A 16,751-nucleotide genomic window follows, 5' to 3' on the forward strand; every position below is an offset into this window, starting at 1 on the left:
CAATAACTATCAGCTCAATGACAGAATAAATCCCTTGTGAGCCTATCTCGAATCGAAGGTCCTTAGGAGAAAACACAGCCCTTTCACAGACACGACTGCATCCCAAACAGCAACTGTTGGGATCATAAGCAGAGCCAGCTGGACCTCTAAGATGTGGAGTTGTGCTCCAGCGACCAGTCTTCCTGGAGGAGAATAACATCGAAATTAGTCTTGGGGACCCCTTTGATTAAAGTGGCCGATACTGAAACAGAGAGCCTGACTCGCCGGGGTTGAATGGCCCCCTTAATACTCTTAATTGGAATATCGTTTCAATTTCATCTGAAATGTCAGGCTTAGCTGTTCGTTTTTATCAAGCGGTCCATCTAGACCAGTAAGCAACAGGATACAGGGCTGGGGGTAGCTGTAATTCAGATAATGCTAATGCATTATTCATACCAGATTGATTAATGGTCTCCTTTGAAATCTTATCTCCATCATCACAGACAAATATGTATTGATAACCTCCACGCTCTAAGTGATACACTCTGGTGTGTAAGGCCAGCTCAGAGTCAGCAAGAAATGTTGAGAATTTATAAAACACCTAGTAAGTTTCAGCAAATTTTAATTTCTACTCAGCCTCAAACTAGCGTGGCTTATTTTGAAACTGGAGAACGAAGTTAAGTGACTTGCCCAAGGCGACCTCACTCATAATGGCAAAGCCAAGCTGACATATGTAGTTTTTTATTGTGTCTTTATCCTGCCTTAAAATCTCGAGTTCATTCACTCAGTTTTACTGAGCATGCTTGTTGCACAGCATACAGGCTAGACACTGCTTTTATTGCACAATTCATTACTAAGCTCCTGTTCACTATAATCTGCTTTATGAGCAACTGAGGTAAACCACGAATCTGTATGGAGCTCTTACATTGCTGTTTCTCATGAGCTCCTGAGAAGCTGTTATGCACGGTTCACTCTGAGCTTAGCCCATTAGCAGCTGGCCTCTTCTCCGTGAGCCTGAACCGTCCCTTGGAGATTGAATGACCGAGGCGAAGTCGTATCCTGTGCCTTCTAATTGAAACTTCTCTGGCCTTTGTTTAACGTTCCTAAGAAGGTCCAGGGAAAACAAGGAAATATTATAGCCCACGTCATCCTAACGCCAATGTCAAGTACATTCCTGGTGTAAACTCCAGAATACTCTTGGCTTTATTACCACTTAAAATGTGCTGTCCCAGTATGGGTTCACCTAGTGCCACTCATCCTACAGGGGTGGGCAGTGTCCAACCCGCAGGCCACATAAGGCCTGTGAAATCATTTGCTCTGGCCCTGACCAAGGCAAGTGCAAGTGGGATTCAAAAATCCAATAAATCTATAGCAGGCTAATTTTTAGGTTGATCATTTTGTACGGCCTGCAAGTGCTGGTATAAATAGCCAAAAAGAAAAGGTTCCCTAGCCCTGCTCTAAAACCTGGACCAGGGTGGGCATTTGGCCTAGCAGTTAGGATGCCAATTAAGATGCCCAAGTCCCACACCAGGGAAGCTGGATCAGAGCACCCAGCTCCAGTTTCTGATTCCAGCTCCCTGCTAATGTAGACCCTGGAAAGCAGAGCGATGGCTCGAGTGACTGGGTTCCTGTTCCCACCCATGTGGGAGACTTGGGTTGTGGCCCTGGCTTTGACCTCAGCCCATTCCCAGGCATTGCAGGCATTTGAGAGTAAACCAGAAGATTCGGGAGTGCACACACTCTCTCTCTCTCTCTCTTGCTCGCTCTCTTTCTCTCTTTTCTCTTTCCCTCCCCATCTCAAATAAAAATTTTTTTGAAAAACACAGACCACTTCCAGTATAGAAAACTGCTCCCGAATAGTGCTCCTTAAACCAGAATTATGCTGCCGCCCGAGGTCTGTTTTTAAGATCAGACCCTCCAGCTTTGCTTCACTGTGAACAGGAAGGTGGAGTGGGCGAAAGCAGCTTTGACATACTCCGGGCAGGTCTTTCCAGTGAGACCCCGCCTTCCCCATGCCTCACCCTTACGTGTCTCACGTACACCTATACACACAGTCTGAAGGCAGCTTCATGGGATATTTCCAGTGCACCTGCCTTTCAGCCTGTCTCATGAGGTCAGGTGGAATTTTTCACTTGGGTGTCATTCTGTCACTCAAAAAGTTTCAGATTTTAGAGCATGTAAGATTGCAGATTTTCGGAGTGGGGATGTTCAGCCTGTTCCAACGTGCTCGTAACCACAGGGTGGGGTTGGGGGAGCCTACAAAAGGTGTTTAAATAAGGAAGCATAAATGGATCTTCTTGATTCAGTTATTGGTGATTCAGGTGAAGATATTTTAAAGCAGCAAATGTTTCTGAACTGTCTTCTGTTCTAGCCTGAAACTCTGCTGCAAAGTTTTCTTACACAATTTTCTTACAAAAGTATATGGGCCGGCGCCGCGGCTCACTAGGCTAATCCTCCGCCTTGCAGCGCCGGCACACCGGGTTCTAGTCCCGGTCGGGGCACCAGATTCTGTCCCAGTTGCCCCTCTTCCAGGCCAGCTCTCTGCTGGGGCCAGGGAGTGCAGTGGAGGATGGCCCAAGTGCTTGGGCCCTGCACCCCATGGGAGACCAGGAGAAGTACCTGGCTCCTGCCATTGGATCAGCGCGGTGCGCCGGCCACAGCACGCCAGCCACAGCGGCCATTGGAGGGTGAACCAACGACAAAGGAAGACCTTTCTCTCTCTCTCTCTCACTGTCCACTCTGCCTGGCCAAAAAAAAAAAAAAAAAAAAAAAAAAAAAAAAAAAAAAACACCATATGGATGAAGAAATGGGCAGATTCAAAAGGAAAACGTGCAGGAAAAAAAATCATCCTGCCAGCAGCAAAATAAACTGACATCAGCCCCCGCCTCTCTCTCTCTCTCTCTGTAAATAACTAAATCTTTTTAAAAAATGGAATAAAAATGCTTTTCCAATTAGGTTTTTATCAAAATCACATGCTAAAGACTTCTGAAATCTGGCCACCTATGTATTTGGTACTAGGCCAAATGTAACCCTTGTCTCTACAGAACATCAGTTTGCATATTCTTTGTGAGTCTCTCTCTTTTGTACTTGCATACCATCAACAGGAGGATATTTCAACAAGTTCACAGAAAAATACAATTTAAAGCTAAGTTTATACTGATGCTTTTTTTCTTAATACACATCTTGGATGAATTTTTTGAAGACCCCTTGAACTTGGTACCACTATTTTCCAAGACATGTTTTCCAGACTTGTCACTTTCCTGGGCTGTGTCAAACAGAGTTCTCAAGTCTAGTTGTGTCTTGCAGAATCATGCTTGTCAGACTGTGGGGAGAGACCATGAGGACCAGGCTGGCTGGCTCGTTTACTTTTCAGTCTGCCACTGACCAGTGGTTCAACTCTGCATGACTGTGGAGCTGACCGCATTAGGTGGCTAACACAACAGGACCTGAACCGGTACCTTGTTCACTGATCAAGTCTGCTGGCCACACCCCTGGTGACCAGGAGAAAGTACAGATGCTAAGTTTCTAAACACTTCTCTCAATTTCTGTACTTATTGAAGCACACTCCGAGCAGCATTGCAGTAAAGCCCCATGGAACTATGATACCTGTTGTACTTTCTTGGGCGATAGCTACTTTGGTGACTGGTCACTCAAGGAAAGCTAGCACGTGTGTTGTTACTTTGGACCCTGTTAAAAGTAATACCACAACATGTGTTGTCTTTTTCATTTGTCTTGCTACAATCTTCCCAGCGATCTCTACCCCTGCTTGGGCTGCACGTGGCGCTGTTCCAGCATCACAGGCCCCCACAGTGATAGCTCAGGCCCCTGTGGCAGCATCTGTGCTGCAGCTGTGCACTGGGACCTCAGCAAATACACGTGAAATGTGATCCACGCAGTGGAACCAGGAGGGAACTCCAAAACCAAGGGAGGCTTCCCTTTGGCTCACACTCAGATAAAGTGTAACCGAAGGAAGATATCTGGACCTGTGTCTGGATCACAAGAGCATGACCAATGGTTAGGATATCTGTGTGACAGAGATTGATTTTCCAAAGGATTTGGAAAGAGTTTGCCATTGTGGCTGAATATGGCCTATGCCCCTTAATCCCCTGCATAGTATATTTCTCAGAAATGAGGAAACAAACGCCCATCTAACTCAACCAAGTCATCAGAAATTAACAGGGTTTCATTATATGCAAAATTCACCCTATTGCTAAACCTATGATTAGGAGGTCCTTAAATTAGTTAACATACCAATGTTAATTAATAAATATTAATAAAGGAATCCTACGGAGGGGTTGAAGTCTGCCCTCCCTGCCACAGTACCTTTGGGTTCGGGCCAGTAACCATCCTACACTTAGTTATCGTCCTTCCGAGTGACTGAGGACCTCTGGAAGGCCGGGCACTGTGCTCAGCGCTCCGTATGCCTCCTCTTCCTCACCCCACCGAGGCCAGAAGAAATGTGCGAGTCGGGAAACAGCCCTGGAGAGAATCACCAGCCCATGCTCAAGATGCTGGAAAGAGCCTGGGCTGGCGACCTGCACCCAGGTCTGCCTTTCTTTGTAGCCCCAACTCTGCACCACTGCATTGTACTGACAATGTTGCAGCCTGAGATCTTGGCAGTCCTCACCCAATGATGGGTGCCCAAGGTGTGGGACTAAAACCAGAGAGCCTTGTGCTGGCCACTGGGCCCCCACTGCCTTGATACACTTGACCTGCCTTCTTTCCTCCTTGCCCTGAGGCTTTGGCCATATTCATCCAGGGCCTTTGCACCTGCTGCTCTTCTCCCACGGTTTTGGGTACCCTGCCTCTCAAGGGGAGGAATTAAGAATTATCTGCCATGTAACTGCTCTGAGCTTCTCCACATGACAGCTGCACCCATCCCTCCTACCCTTCAGGGCCCTCAAGAGAGGCCACTTAGAAGTAGTCCCCACAGACAGTAGACAAGGACCCCAGCTCAGGGTCCCTGCAGCTTTCCCGGTTAGTGAGCAGATGATAACACTGTAAAGTAGACTAACTAGGCTTCTGTGGGAAACTTAGCAGGCGGCCATCAAACGGGTTCCTAGGCTACAGCTGCAAAAACTTGCAGGAGGCAGTGGCAGAGCAGGTGGAGAGGAACTTAGCCTGTGCACATCTCAGAAAACCCAGGGTGCTCACCCGGCCTCCCACAATTCTTCAACGTTCTGACTTCGTTCTCAAGTGCAGGCTAATTGGCAAATACAATAGCATCCTCTGTTCTCAGGCATCCCGTGTTTGGGCTTACTTTGCTTTTATCTTATTTAATTTGCAGTAATAGCAGCTAAAACTAATTTCTCTGCTGTAAATATCACAGCTGTTGTGGAAAGCATTAATTACACACTATCATGTTACCCTCCTTTCTTGGACCAATCTGTGTGTAATCTGCTTGCAAGTTCTACGACCATGACTATTAAGGAAACACAATGTGAAATCATCTTAACCCAACACGTTGGAAACATTTGCACTGCACTGGCTGGCTGGCTGGTTTGGGGTGTGGAAATACTCTTGTTTGTGGATGACATTGAAAGAATGCTTTTTAAAAGCCCTACCCCAGAAGTCTTGACATTGAGTGAAATATGGGTAATTTTTCTTTGGGAGGATCAATAGAATAACTATTTTCAAAATGACTTTATATTGACTGAAAGGTCAGGCACGCCCTGAGCATTGATCCCGTGTCCATAATCACTCTTTGTGTAGTAAGTTCTCCACAGTGGCATGCAGAGAATTCCAGGTCATCATCTAAGCCAAATATTTTTAAAGCGTTTGACGTCCTCTTGGCCTGCATTGCCTGCTGGCGCTCACCGGGAACACCCTTCTTTGTTTAGGAAGTAGATCTCTACCGAATGAACAGCCAGGACAAGCTCGGCCTCACGGTGTGCTACCGGACGGACGATGAAGATGACATTGGGATTTACATAAGTGAGGTACGCGGGCCAGTTTTTTCCAACTATCCTATCGAGACTGAAAGGGTGTTTTTGCCCCTTTTCTGTGTTAACCAACCTTAACTCCAGCTCATCGAGTAAGCCTTTGGAAAGACATGGATGAATTGCTTCGTCCCTTTAGCACACTCCATGGAGCTCTGTCTTCACATGGGGTTAAGTTCCAGTGTCATCGCATCAGACAGAATTACCCTTGAGAAGCGTGCGAATCGGCTATAAAATGGAGCCGTTTACATGGTTTTGTGTTCAGCCCCGAGGGAGCGGCAGATTCACATTTCGCAGCCCATGTTCGTTGAGTGGAATGGTAAATGGAATCACTTACGCTCTGTAAAGGCGCGCTTTCTCTGTTTTTCTGTTTCAGTGGAGTTCATAGACGGGAAATGCAACTCATGTGAACTCATCAAAGTACACAGATAGAGGCCGTTTTGATCTTCCTAGAAAAGACAGTGCAAAACACCAGTGCTTTACTATGCACTCCTATCCTGCCAAGCGAGCAAACCCAATTTTTTTTTCAGGAAGTAAAATCTTATCTCAAAGGGATGAACTAAGAGATGTGTCTCCTAGGCCATTGGATGGACACTGCCTGTCTACCAAGTTCAAGTTGATCTAGCATGAATGCATTTAGGGGCAGCCCTTCCATACTGTATACCACTCGTCTTAAATATCTTCTAGTGCTAGTTATTTTCCAAAATGTAATAGAAGTGCTATAAAAATATCAAGGGAGTCTTGCTAGTCAGCATCACAAATGATACCCTTGAACCCATTCTACATCATTGGTTTCATTTTCACCACTGTTTTTTTGCAAGGCAGGTTGGCTATGCCTCCTCATCCCCCTGAGCTGGGCAGAGTCTGGGCACACTGTGGTATGACAAAGCTGCCACGCAGGGATCCAAGCAGAGACCCTGGAGAAGGCTTGGCAGCAGATCAGTCCATGCCTGTATCTCTTTGCACGACACTTGTCCTTGTTTGTTTCTGTGACAGCAGAAACACAGCAAGGAGCATGACTGGGTGTTAAGCGATGGCTTCTGGAATGTGCTGTTGTTCATTTTCGTGTGCGGCTGGCCGGTGCTGAGAGGTCTGCTGTGTGTTTCAGATCGATCCCAACAGCATCGCAGCCAAGGACGGGCGCATCCGAGAAGGAGACCGCATTATTCAGGTAGGTCTGCTTCCAACCGGTCGCCTCGCTGTGCTAACGGTAATTCAAGGGCTGAAAACGCAGGACAGGGTACAGAACAGGGACCACTACTCCAGATGTGCAGCAAGGCCAGACGAGATAAAAGAATGAGTAGGGGAAACTGGGTAGCAAGATGCAACAGGGAGTGGTGAGGCCTGAGACAAACTGGACAGAACACACCGCCCCCCCCTCCCCGGCAGAACGTGAGCCAGCTGACATCATCTTCTCTGATTCTGGGGGAATCTTTCTAGTCTCGTGAACCAGGATGATTCCCAAGTTAGAGCTCTCTGAAAGATTAACTGTGGATCAAACATTTCAAGGTGCGTCTTGTCCTTAAAATGGGAAGGACCATCTTTTAACAAAACTGATTCAAGAATTCTTTTAAATTTCATGATTCAACATTTAACAGTTCGGTGGAACAGCTTCTAGGGGTCGTTCTCCCCATCTGTTTTGTGCTACTATAACAGAGTACCTGATGCTGGGGATTTTATAAACTAAAGAGGATAGAGGATGGAAGTCCAGAACTGGGTGGCCCTATCTGCTCATCCTCGGCTGAGAACCCCCTGGCTGTGTCGTAAGATGGTGAAGAAGTGGAAGGAGACATGGCCTCGTGTAGGAGTGCCCACTGTGTAGGGTAGCCTCGCTTTACAACAACCCGTTCTGGACAGAACTGACTCCGTGGGACCAGCATAACTCCTCCGAGGGTGCAGCCCCCCTGGCCTAATAACCTCCCATGAAGTCCCACTTCTTCAGGTTGTTCCGCTCAGCACTGTCAGGATGGGGACCAAGCTTCTAGCACGCGCGCCTCTGGAAACGCATCCAAACTGAATCCAGTCCCTGTCAGCTGCTACTTCAGCAACAGTTCCTTCTGGTCCGCAAGCCGCCACCTTTTTTAATCTCCCAGAAATTGAGATTCTTGGCTTCATGGGGTCCCGCCAGGCTTAGCTTTTTACCACTTCTCACTCATATTTTGTCATTTCTCATCCACCCTGTTTTCTCATTGCATTCTTCACCATGAATAATTTTTATTCCCCATTTCCATTCTGCATTTCTCCAGCCTTCACCTGGAATTTCAATTGCTTAGGGAAAGTTAACGCCAACCTTCACCCCTGAAGGGTCAAAACCCTTTGCATCCTTTGGTTGCTGTAGTTTGCCGTGAGCCTTTACCGTGGAGCATGGAAGCACACTAGGAGGCGCCCCAGAGCACCCCCTGGGCTCCAGACCAGCTCCCCACATTGTCACAGCAACCCCACTTCCCTATCACCCTGAGTAGAGTCAACTCTTTTGCTACCTCTTGGTTCCCTGGTATAAGAAATCACACGGGGACTCAGCTCCAACTCACAGGAACCATTGCTGTGTCCCCTGGAGGAAGCATTTCCCCGGGCACTAAGCCCTGCACAGCAGCAGAGTTCAAAAGTTACAAGGACACACAAGCCAAAAGGCTGCAAGAGGGCTCTCAGGTGTCATAGTGAGAGTGTCACTCCCAGTTAGCCTTCGGCCTAAAGAAGTTCAAATTCCAAACACGGGACACAAAACCCCAAGTATAATTCTACTCCCTCCTCTGCTCTCAGCTTCTGTAAGGTTCATGTCAGATCTGTTGCTGCCTCTCCTCCCATATTATCCAAAAATATCTGCAGTAATGCTTTTCGTATCTTCCACTTGTCCTCTTGCCTAAACACGGTGTCTGATCACGCTGCTTAGACGTGCCCTCTGCGTAACACACTGATTTTTCTCAGTGTGATACTCTGGGTCCCCAGCCCCTTCTGTTCACCAATGCACAGTGGCATCACGAACTGTACTTGGGCAGGCTCTCTCCCAGAGCAGACAAGTGCATAGGTCCGAGCAAGCCTTCCCCAAATTCCAAGCTCCGTGGAATTGTCTGCCCAGCTGTGAGCGGGGGTTACAAACGCAGGCCTGAAGTAAGACAATGATTCTGCGAGACCTCCTCATGTGATTGTTACTCACCCCCACTTTTGTTTGTTCCCCCTAAGATCAATGGGATAGAAGTACAGAACCGCGAGGAGGCAGTCGCCCTTCTCACCAGCGAGGAAAACAAGAACTTCTCACTGCTGATTGCAAGGCCTGAACTCCAGGTGAGTCGGCTTCCTGCAAGCGCAACTGGAACTGTATTACTAAGATCAAAACCCCACTTCTCCAGCGCTGTAGAACAGCAACTGAGTCTCGACTCTAACCCTGCAGTGCTTTGCACCCTGGCAAGGAAGTCACACTGGCAGTGACTTAGAACCCAGTTCGTGGTTTAACCATTTAAGGAGGGCGCTGGCTCGCACCCGAGCACTCCCACTGCAGGCCCAGCAGGCTCATTAGTGCAGGCATCTCAGGGAAGGAGAAGGAACGGAAACTTCTGGAAAGGAAAACACAGCCCAGGGGCTGACCGTCAGGATGCCCGACACGCGTCTCAGCCTGCGTCTGTATGGGTCGCGATTCTAATAGCAGAGGGAGGGATGGGGGGACTTGAAATGGCTCCTTCAAAACTGAAAGAAATGCTGATTGATCAGTGACTGACCCTCAGCGACCACCTAACACATGGCGGGCCCTGTGCAGAGCGCTTTACACACAGGGAAGGCTCCTGCCTGACTGGTGTTCCCAGGGGTTCCCAAGGAGCCCAGAGACCCAGGATGGGATTCGGGCCCCAGCAGTCTGATTCAGAAGACGCTGGGCTGCAATATCTCCTTGCACGGAAAGGACCCTGGACTCATGCCCGCTGGCCCTCCCCATCTGTTCAGTTAGGACGGCTATCATGCGGGATCCAGGGCGGGAGCTGTCTTTAGATTTGAAAAGCCAAGTGGAAAGTAACCAGCGGCATACAGGGCGTCTGATTCACTGGCGCTGGTAGGGCCATGGGCGCCAAGGGTACATCAGCGGTGACCTCATCGAGGGCCAGCGGATTTTCTCTTAAAGGGCCAGAGGACGGGAGCTGGCTGGACTTGGCTGGCCAGACAGTCTGGGCTGCAGCTGCTAGGCGCTGACTCCCGTTGTGCAGAACAGCCAAAGCCGATACAGAAACAAATGGGTGTGGCTCTGTTTGATTTTCTGTCTTTAAACAAAACAAGCGCCGGGCCCACGGGCTGTACATCGTCAACCCCTGAAGAGTCTGCTCTTTTGAGGGGCCTGATGAAAGGGTTATTCTTGTCCAGGCCAAACACTTACTTTAGTAGACCTGCTTCTGTCACAAAGAACTCTTTTGAGTTTCTCTTGGGGGCTGCTCAATCCGTGTGTGGTCCAGCAAGCAGGAGGCCTGGCTGGCCCCACCTGACCCTGCCACACAGACAGCCTGTTGGACTCACTCCCAGCAGCTGATGCAGGGGAAAGAGTACTCCCTGCTAAACACACAGCGGGCACCAGAGACTTCCCCAGATGTGATGTAGGGTTGGCGGTCTCTTATTTGAAGATTTACTCTATTTATCTGAATGGCAGTGTTACAGAGAGAGCGAGGGAAAGACAGAGTGAGAGAGAGGGAGAAAGAGAGAGAGATCTTCCATCCACTGGTTCACTCCCCCAAAGAACCACAACAGCCGAGGCTGGGCCAGGGATGAAGCCAGGAGCCTGGAACTCCATTCTGGTCTCCCACTTGAAGGGCAGGGGCCCAAGCACTTGGACCATCTTCTGCTTTCCAGAAGCATTAGCAGAGAGCTAGAATGGCAGTACAGCACCTGGGACTTGAACCAGTGCTCAGATATGGGATGCTGGCATTGCAGGCAGCAGCTTAACCCACGGCGCCACAGTGGCAGCCCAGTGGAGGTCTCAGGAGTGGGTGGCTTCCCAACCTGCAGCAAAAACAAGGGGCACACTGCACTGGGATGACTCCCGGAGGGAGCCCCAAAATATTTTCCTCTAGGGTAATGTCCTTTCTTTCAACAAAGAAATAAATAACAATGAAAGCAAAAGGAAACTTACAAGGCACTGTTGGCTACTGCTTCCCCCTGCAGCTGGATGAGGGTTGGATGGACGATGACCGGAATGACTTCCTGGATGACCTGCACATGGACATGCTGGAGGAGCAACACCACCAGGCCATGCAGTTCACCGCCAGTATGCTCCAGCAGGTAACACCGGCCACGACCCCTCACCCTACTCCCTGCCCAGCTGCACCAAGGGGGCTGCTCCCTCCATCTCCCTTCCTGATCCCAAGACCCAGAAACCCACTGACCTGAAAGACCGCAAGAGAATAGATTAAGTGCCTTCTCCTGGAGCATGAGGGAGCTGCAAGCTGATACTCTCCATGAGCGAGCTTTTAACAACTGACCTTCTGAGAGCTGTTTGAAATGCACACGTGCTAGCGTTAAGGTGCAGTGGGGAAAATAAAGCGCTGTTTGCAGAAGCAGAGCCATTCCCTGTTTAACCTGAGCTGCTAAGAGCTCCCGATTGTGCCACTATCCTTTGTCAGAGTCATAATCACCCAGTGGAGTCCCTCTGAGCTAATGGAGGCCAGTTATGCAGCCTGCTACCCAAGGACGGGTCGTCCAGTAGTTCAGCCATTCACTGAAGGTGACAGCTACCCCGCACTGACAGACAACTGGGCCACAGTGCAAGGATTAGAGACACCCAGGGAGACAGGAGGAGAGTAGGTGCATTCCAGTCCTGCCCTCAGCGGCTTGGAAGTGGGGAGCCGCCCTACCCAGGAAGGTTGGCCTTCAGGGGAAAGTCGGGCAGGACCTGCGTCACCTCCACCGCCACTTCTCGCCGCTTTCGGCAATGATTGTTTGTTCCTGTGGTTTCCCTTGTGCAGAAGAAGCATGAGGAGGACGGCGGGACCACAGACACCGCCACCATCCTGTCCAACCAGCACGAGAAGGACAGCGGCGTGGGGCGCACGGACGAGAGCACGCGCAACGACGAGAGCTCCGAGCAGGAGAACAACGGCGACGACGCCACGGCGGCGCCCGCCGCGGCGCTGCCGGGCCACAGGAAACTCACCTGCAGCCAGGACACCCTGGGCAGCGGCGACCTGCCCTTCAGCAACGAGTCCTTCGTGTCTGCCGACTGCACGGACGCCGACTACCTGGGGATCCCGGTGGACGAGTGCGAGCGCTTCCGCGAGCTCCTGGAGCTCAAGTGCCGGGCGGGCGGCGCCGGGCCCTGCAGCCCCTACTATGCCGGCAGCGGCCTGGACGCCGCCAAGAGCGACCCCGAGAGTGTGGACCAGGAGCTGGCGCTGCTCAACGAGGAGCTGCGCAGCATCGAGCTCGAGTGCCTGAGCCTGGCGCGCGCGCACCGGGCGCCGCCGCTGCGCGAGCCGGGTCGGGAGCCCTGGGCGCTGCCCCACGGCGGCCTGCGCGCCTGCACGGCGGGCGCCGACGCGCGCCGCCGCGAGCTCTCCGACATCACCGAGCTGCCGGAGAGGTCCGACAAGGACAGCTCGAGCGCCTACAACACGGGCGAGAGCTGCCGCAGCACCCCGCTCGCCCTGGAGATCTCGCCCGACAACTCCCTGCGGAGGGCGGTCGACGGCCTGGGCCGCCCGCGCGGTGACAGCACCACCGAAGCCGCCGGGCCGGCCGCCAACAGCCTGCTGGCCATCACCGAAGACCCCGAGGTCGGCTCCCCAACCTACGGCCCCGCGGCCACAGAGCCGGGCCCCGGCCAAGCCCTGGAGGGCCACGAGCGCCGGGCGGCCGATGGCAGCCACAGCCCCGCGAGCAGCCCGACGCCGGGCTCCGCGCACGCGGCCTCGTGCCCGCACTCGCCCTACAAGCACGCGCACATCCCGGCGCACGCGCGCCACTACCAGAGCTACATGCAGCTAATCCAGCAGAAGTCGGCCGTAGAGTATGCGCAGAGCCAGGTGAGCCTGCTGAGCGTGTGCAAGGACCTGGGCTCCGCGGGCGCGTCGGAGCCGAGAATGCAGTGGAAGGTGAAGGTACGCAGCGACGGCACGCGCTACATCACCAAGCGGCCTGTGCGCGACCGTCTGCTGCGCGAGCGCGCGCTCAAGATCCGCGAGGAGCGCAGCGGCCTCACCACGGACGACGACGCTGCCAGCGAGCTCAAGACCGGGCGCTACTGGAGCAAGGAGGAACGCAAGCAGCACGTGGTGCGCGCGCGCGAGCAGCGGCGCCGGCGCGAGCTCATGATGCAGAGCCGCCTGGACTGCCTGCGCGAGCAGCACGCGGCCGACGAGCGGCGCGAGCTGAGCATCCTGGAACTGAGCCACAAGAAGATGATGAAGAAGCGCAACAAGAAGATCTTCGACAACTGGATGACCATCCAGGAACTGCTCACGCACGGCACCAAGTCGCCGGACGGCACGCGAGTGTACAATGCCTTCCTGTCGGTGACGACGGTATAATCGGCTGCATCCCCTTCGCGCGCGTGCAAGAGAGACCACCCCCGGTGGTGCAGAGAGATTCCTGCCTCGTTCAATGCGGCAAGCTCCTGTATATACGACAAGCGCGGCCGTCGTGTGTATAGTCCAGACGGGCCACCCCCTCCCCAGCACCGGGTGCCATAGCTGTATTTTAAGAGGAGGGGCAAAACGCCCTTTTCCTACCTGGGAGGTGGATATGGACAGCTTTTTGCAAATAGCGGTTGTACTTTTTTACTTGGTACCTTTTACATAAAAGTGTTTAAATTTCAGAAAGATCTTTTATTAAGCATACTTTCACAGAATAATTTGTTTAAAACTATATTCATATGAGAAAAACGCGCTTCCCCCGCCCCCCCCCCCCCCGCCTAAAACACAAATAACAATCGCCGGTCTGTATTTTTAATGGAACCCCTATTTTATAACGTTCCTTTGTTGAATGTGTTTCATACGAGTGACCATTAATATATTATTTAGGTCGAGGTTTCAACCCAAAGCCACCGAAGGCTGTGGTTAAGGAGCGAATGCACGGAACCAAACCAGCAGTGTTGAGAGTCGGGATGTGCATTTCAGCATCCTTCTGCTCAAGGTTCCCCAGAGTATAAAGGTTTTATTGGAACCCAGAATATAACGCGGCTTTTTGGCAGTTGCAGGCATGTTTGCAAATAATGCAGCCATTGGAAGAATTTGCATGGAAAGGAGACAGTTTGTGGAATTTCAAGTGCTCATTGTAGTAAACCTTTGCTTTGTAGATTTGAAGGCACAGACTTATACAAGCAAGTTCATGAAATCATGATTAGTTACAAACATTAAGTAAAATGAAGTTAAAATAAATTATTATTTTCTATTTGATATGTTTGGATGTGATTTCTTGTTTTGCAGTCGTGCTTATAAAATAAAAGCCTTTTGCAGTGTTTATTTACCACCCCCCACCCCCCACCCCCACCGCACCGGTCGTATTACCTGCTGCCTTGGAAGGATTTAAGTCTTTCAGACAATCTGATTCCTTCAATCAGACTGGAACCCAATGACAGATATAAAGCCAAGGACTAGCAGTGCAGAATAAGGAATCAAATTCTTGTAATCCTGCATTCTGACTGCCTGTCTTACAGAACGCTTCAACCTGGCCCAGGATCCTATAAACAAGAATGGTTACAAGTTTATCAATCAAGGTCATGTTTACCATGAAATCTCTTTGGTTCATTGCAGCCATTACGGTCTGTCAGGAATAAGTAAGAGGCTGGGTAGTAGGGTCCAGCTTTCCTTTTCTAACATGTAGCTGTGTAAATCAGACAATGTTTTCCTAGAGTAACAGGGGTCGCCAGAGTGGGTGGGCTCCAAAAGGGGTATCTTTCAGATTAGAGCAACTGCCAGGGTTCTAAGTAATCAGTGTGCTATAAATTGTTCCCTGATTATAGGGTTTACACCAATTTTTCAGCTATGTTACCTACTGAAAAATAAGATTAGGAAGGACATCATTTTCTTTCGCCATGATGACAGGCGTGGATCTGGCTTACTCGCTGATCCGACTAATGTTCTGATTGCAATGACCTGCTGGTTCAGGCGTCTCGGAGGCAGACCCTGTTAGAGCCAAAACTCTCCTTTGGGGCCAGGATATTGAGACGAATTAGTACCCATACATATAATAAAGCAACTTAATAAAAGACTGAAATACTTACTCCTCACTGTTAAGATGTCTGTTCGTCACTCCCCCAGAACCACACATTGCTAAGAGATAATCAGGTCTATTGCATCGTTCTAATCAACCCTCAGAGGTGCAGTTTTGACCAGTGGACTGTTCGAGCCATGGTTACCCAATACTCTCCAACTTCCAACACAATCAGACTCTTAGTTCTCAAGACAAGGTCTCCCACCAGGTGCAGGGGCCCAAACACTTGGGCGGTCCTTTGCTGCTTTTCCCAGGTGATTAGCAGGAAGCCGAATCACAAGTGGAGCAGCCAGAATGCCCATATGGGATGCTGGCACTGCAGGCAGCGGCTTTAACCACTATGCCGCAGTCCGGCCCTGGAAACCATCACTTCGTTAATGAACAGAGATGAACAGTCAAAGGAAAGGCAGCTCATTAGTAACCAGACTGGGATTTGAAGTCAGAACCCAGCACATGATGCCACAGCTCTTATCACCCCATACTCAGGAGAGTAGTAGCTCTCATGTGCGCAGTTAACAAATGTGCAGTCAATCCTGAGCCCTCAACCACGAAATAAATGTGTTCCACAAGTGAATGCCCCAGAGCGAGCATAGGCCAGGAAACAGAAATCTGCTGTCTGAGCTCCGGAGTGCCTGACAACACAAGCATTTCTGAGCTGCTGGTCCAGGGGAGGGACTTGCCTGAGTAACAGTGATGAGATGATTTACAACTTTTATTCTCATGGGTGGGAAATCCTAGCATTGGTGCAAACAACGTGCACTACAACCAACAGAACTTTCCACCACCTCTGTTGCCTGTACTTGATTTCCTGGGCCCATGTAAGAATCTGATGGAAGCTACCAAGTTTTCTCTGTGGTGAAAAAAATGTACTTGCAGTGAATAACATGTAAATAAATTGCATATCATTTTGGAAGGTTTATTGTGCCCAACTGAATTTGGTAACTCGAAGAGCTTATTTTTCAAGCCTTTTTTTTTTAATTTCAGTCACTTCTACAATTTGATTTTAATGCCCACTTTTAATATCAAAAAGTACATTTTCCTATTAGAACCATACTGTTTAAAGCAATTAAAATTCAACGAACCACTACTGCCTCTACTCTTCCAATCATTGTGCTAAATGGGTTTTTTTTCATGGCTGAATACATCTAGGAAGGATGAGTGCAGATTCTCCATAGGGGCTTCTCCACAGCTGGATGACTCAAGTTTAATTCTAACACACAAAGGGTAGGAAAGGGGAATTCATGAGTCATCTAAAGCTACACTGTTCAGGACAGCTGTCACATCTGGCCATTAAGCTTAAAATACAGTCAGTCCAGGGAGTGGGCATTTAGCCTAGCAGTTAAGACGTCTGTGTCCCATCTTGGGTTCAATTTGTGGCTCCAGCTTTCTGACAGTGCACCCTGGGAGTACTCAAGTACTTGGGTCCTTGCCTGGATTGAGTTCCCAGCTACCAGCTTCAGCCCCAGCCCAGCCCTGGCCATTGCACCCATTTGGGAAGTAAACCATCAGAGGGGAGCTGTCTCGGTCTCTCTGACTCTCAAATAAATAAATTTTTTAAAAAATTTTACACTTGGTGAAAATTGAAATTTTCTAAGAAAGTGGATTTTAAAGACCTAGTGTTGCAAAAACAATGTAAATTATTTTGATACTTTT

General features: G+C 50.0%; 1 protein-coding gene across 2 annotated transcripts in view; it reads left to right on the plus strand.

Moving 5' to 3' along the window:
- PDZRN3 (PDZ domain containing ring finger 3) overlaps window positions 1-14,281 on the plus strand; it is a 252,167-nt gene extending 237,886 nt beyond the window's left edge. For both annotated transcript variants that reach the window (XM_051851467.3, XM_017343969.4), the window contains 5 exons: window positions 5,820-5,918; window positions 7,027-7,089; window positions 9,099-9,200; window positions 11,055-11,171; window positions 11,855-14,281. In XM_051851467.3, the coding sequence (XP_051707427.3) occupies window positions 5,820-5,918; window positions 7,027-7,089; window positions 9,099-9,200; window positions 11,055-11,171; window positions 11,855-13,414 (1,941 nt within the window). In that variant the 3' untranslated portion in view covers window positions 13,415-14,281. The remainder of the gene's footprint in view (window positions 1-5,819; window positions 5,919-7,026; window positions 7,090-9,098; window positions 9,201-11,054; window positions 11,172-11,854) is intronic.
- Window positions 14,282-16,751: the final 2,470 nt, after the last annotated feature.

The sequence above is a fragment of the Oryctolagus cuniculus genome, chromosome 10 (genome assembly GCF_051225735.1).
Source record: "Oryctolagus cuniculus isolate XC-2025 breed Fujian yellow rabbit chromosome 10, ASM5122573v1, whole genome shotgun sequence".
NCBI lineage: Eukaryota > Metazoa > Chordata > Mammalia > Lagomorpha > Leporidae > Oryctolagus > Oryctolagus cuniculus.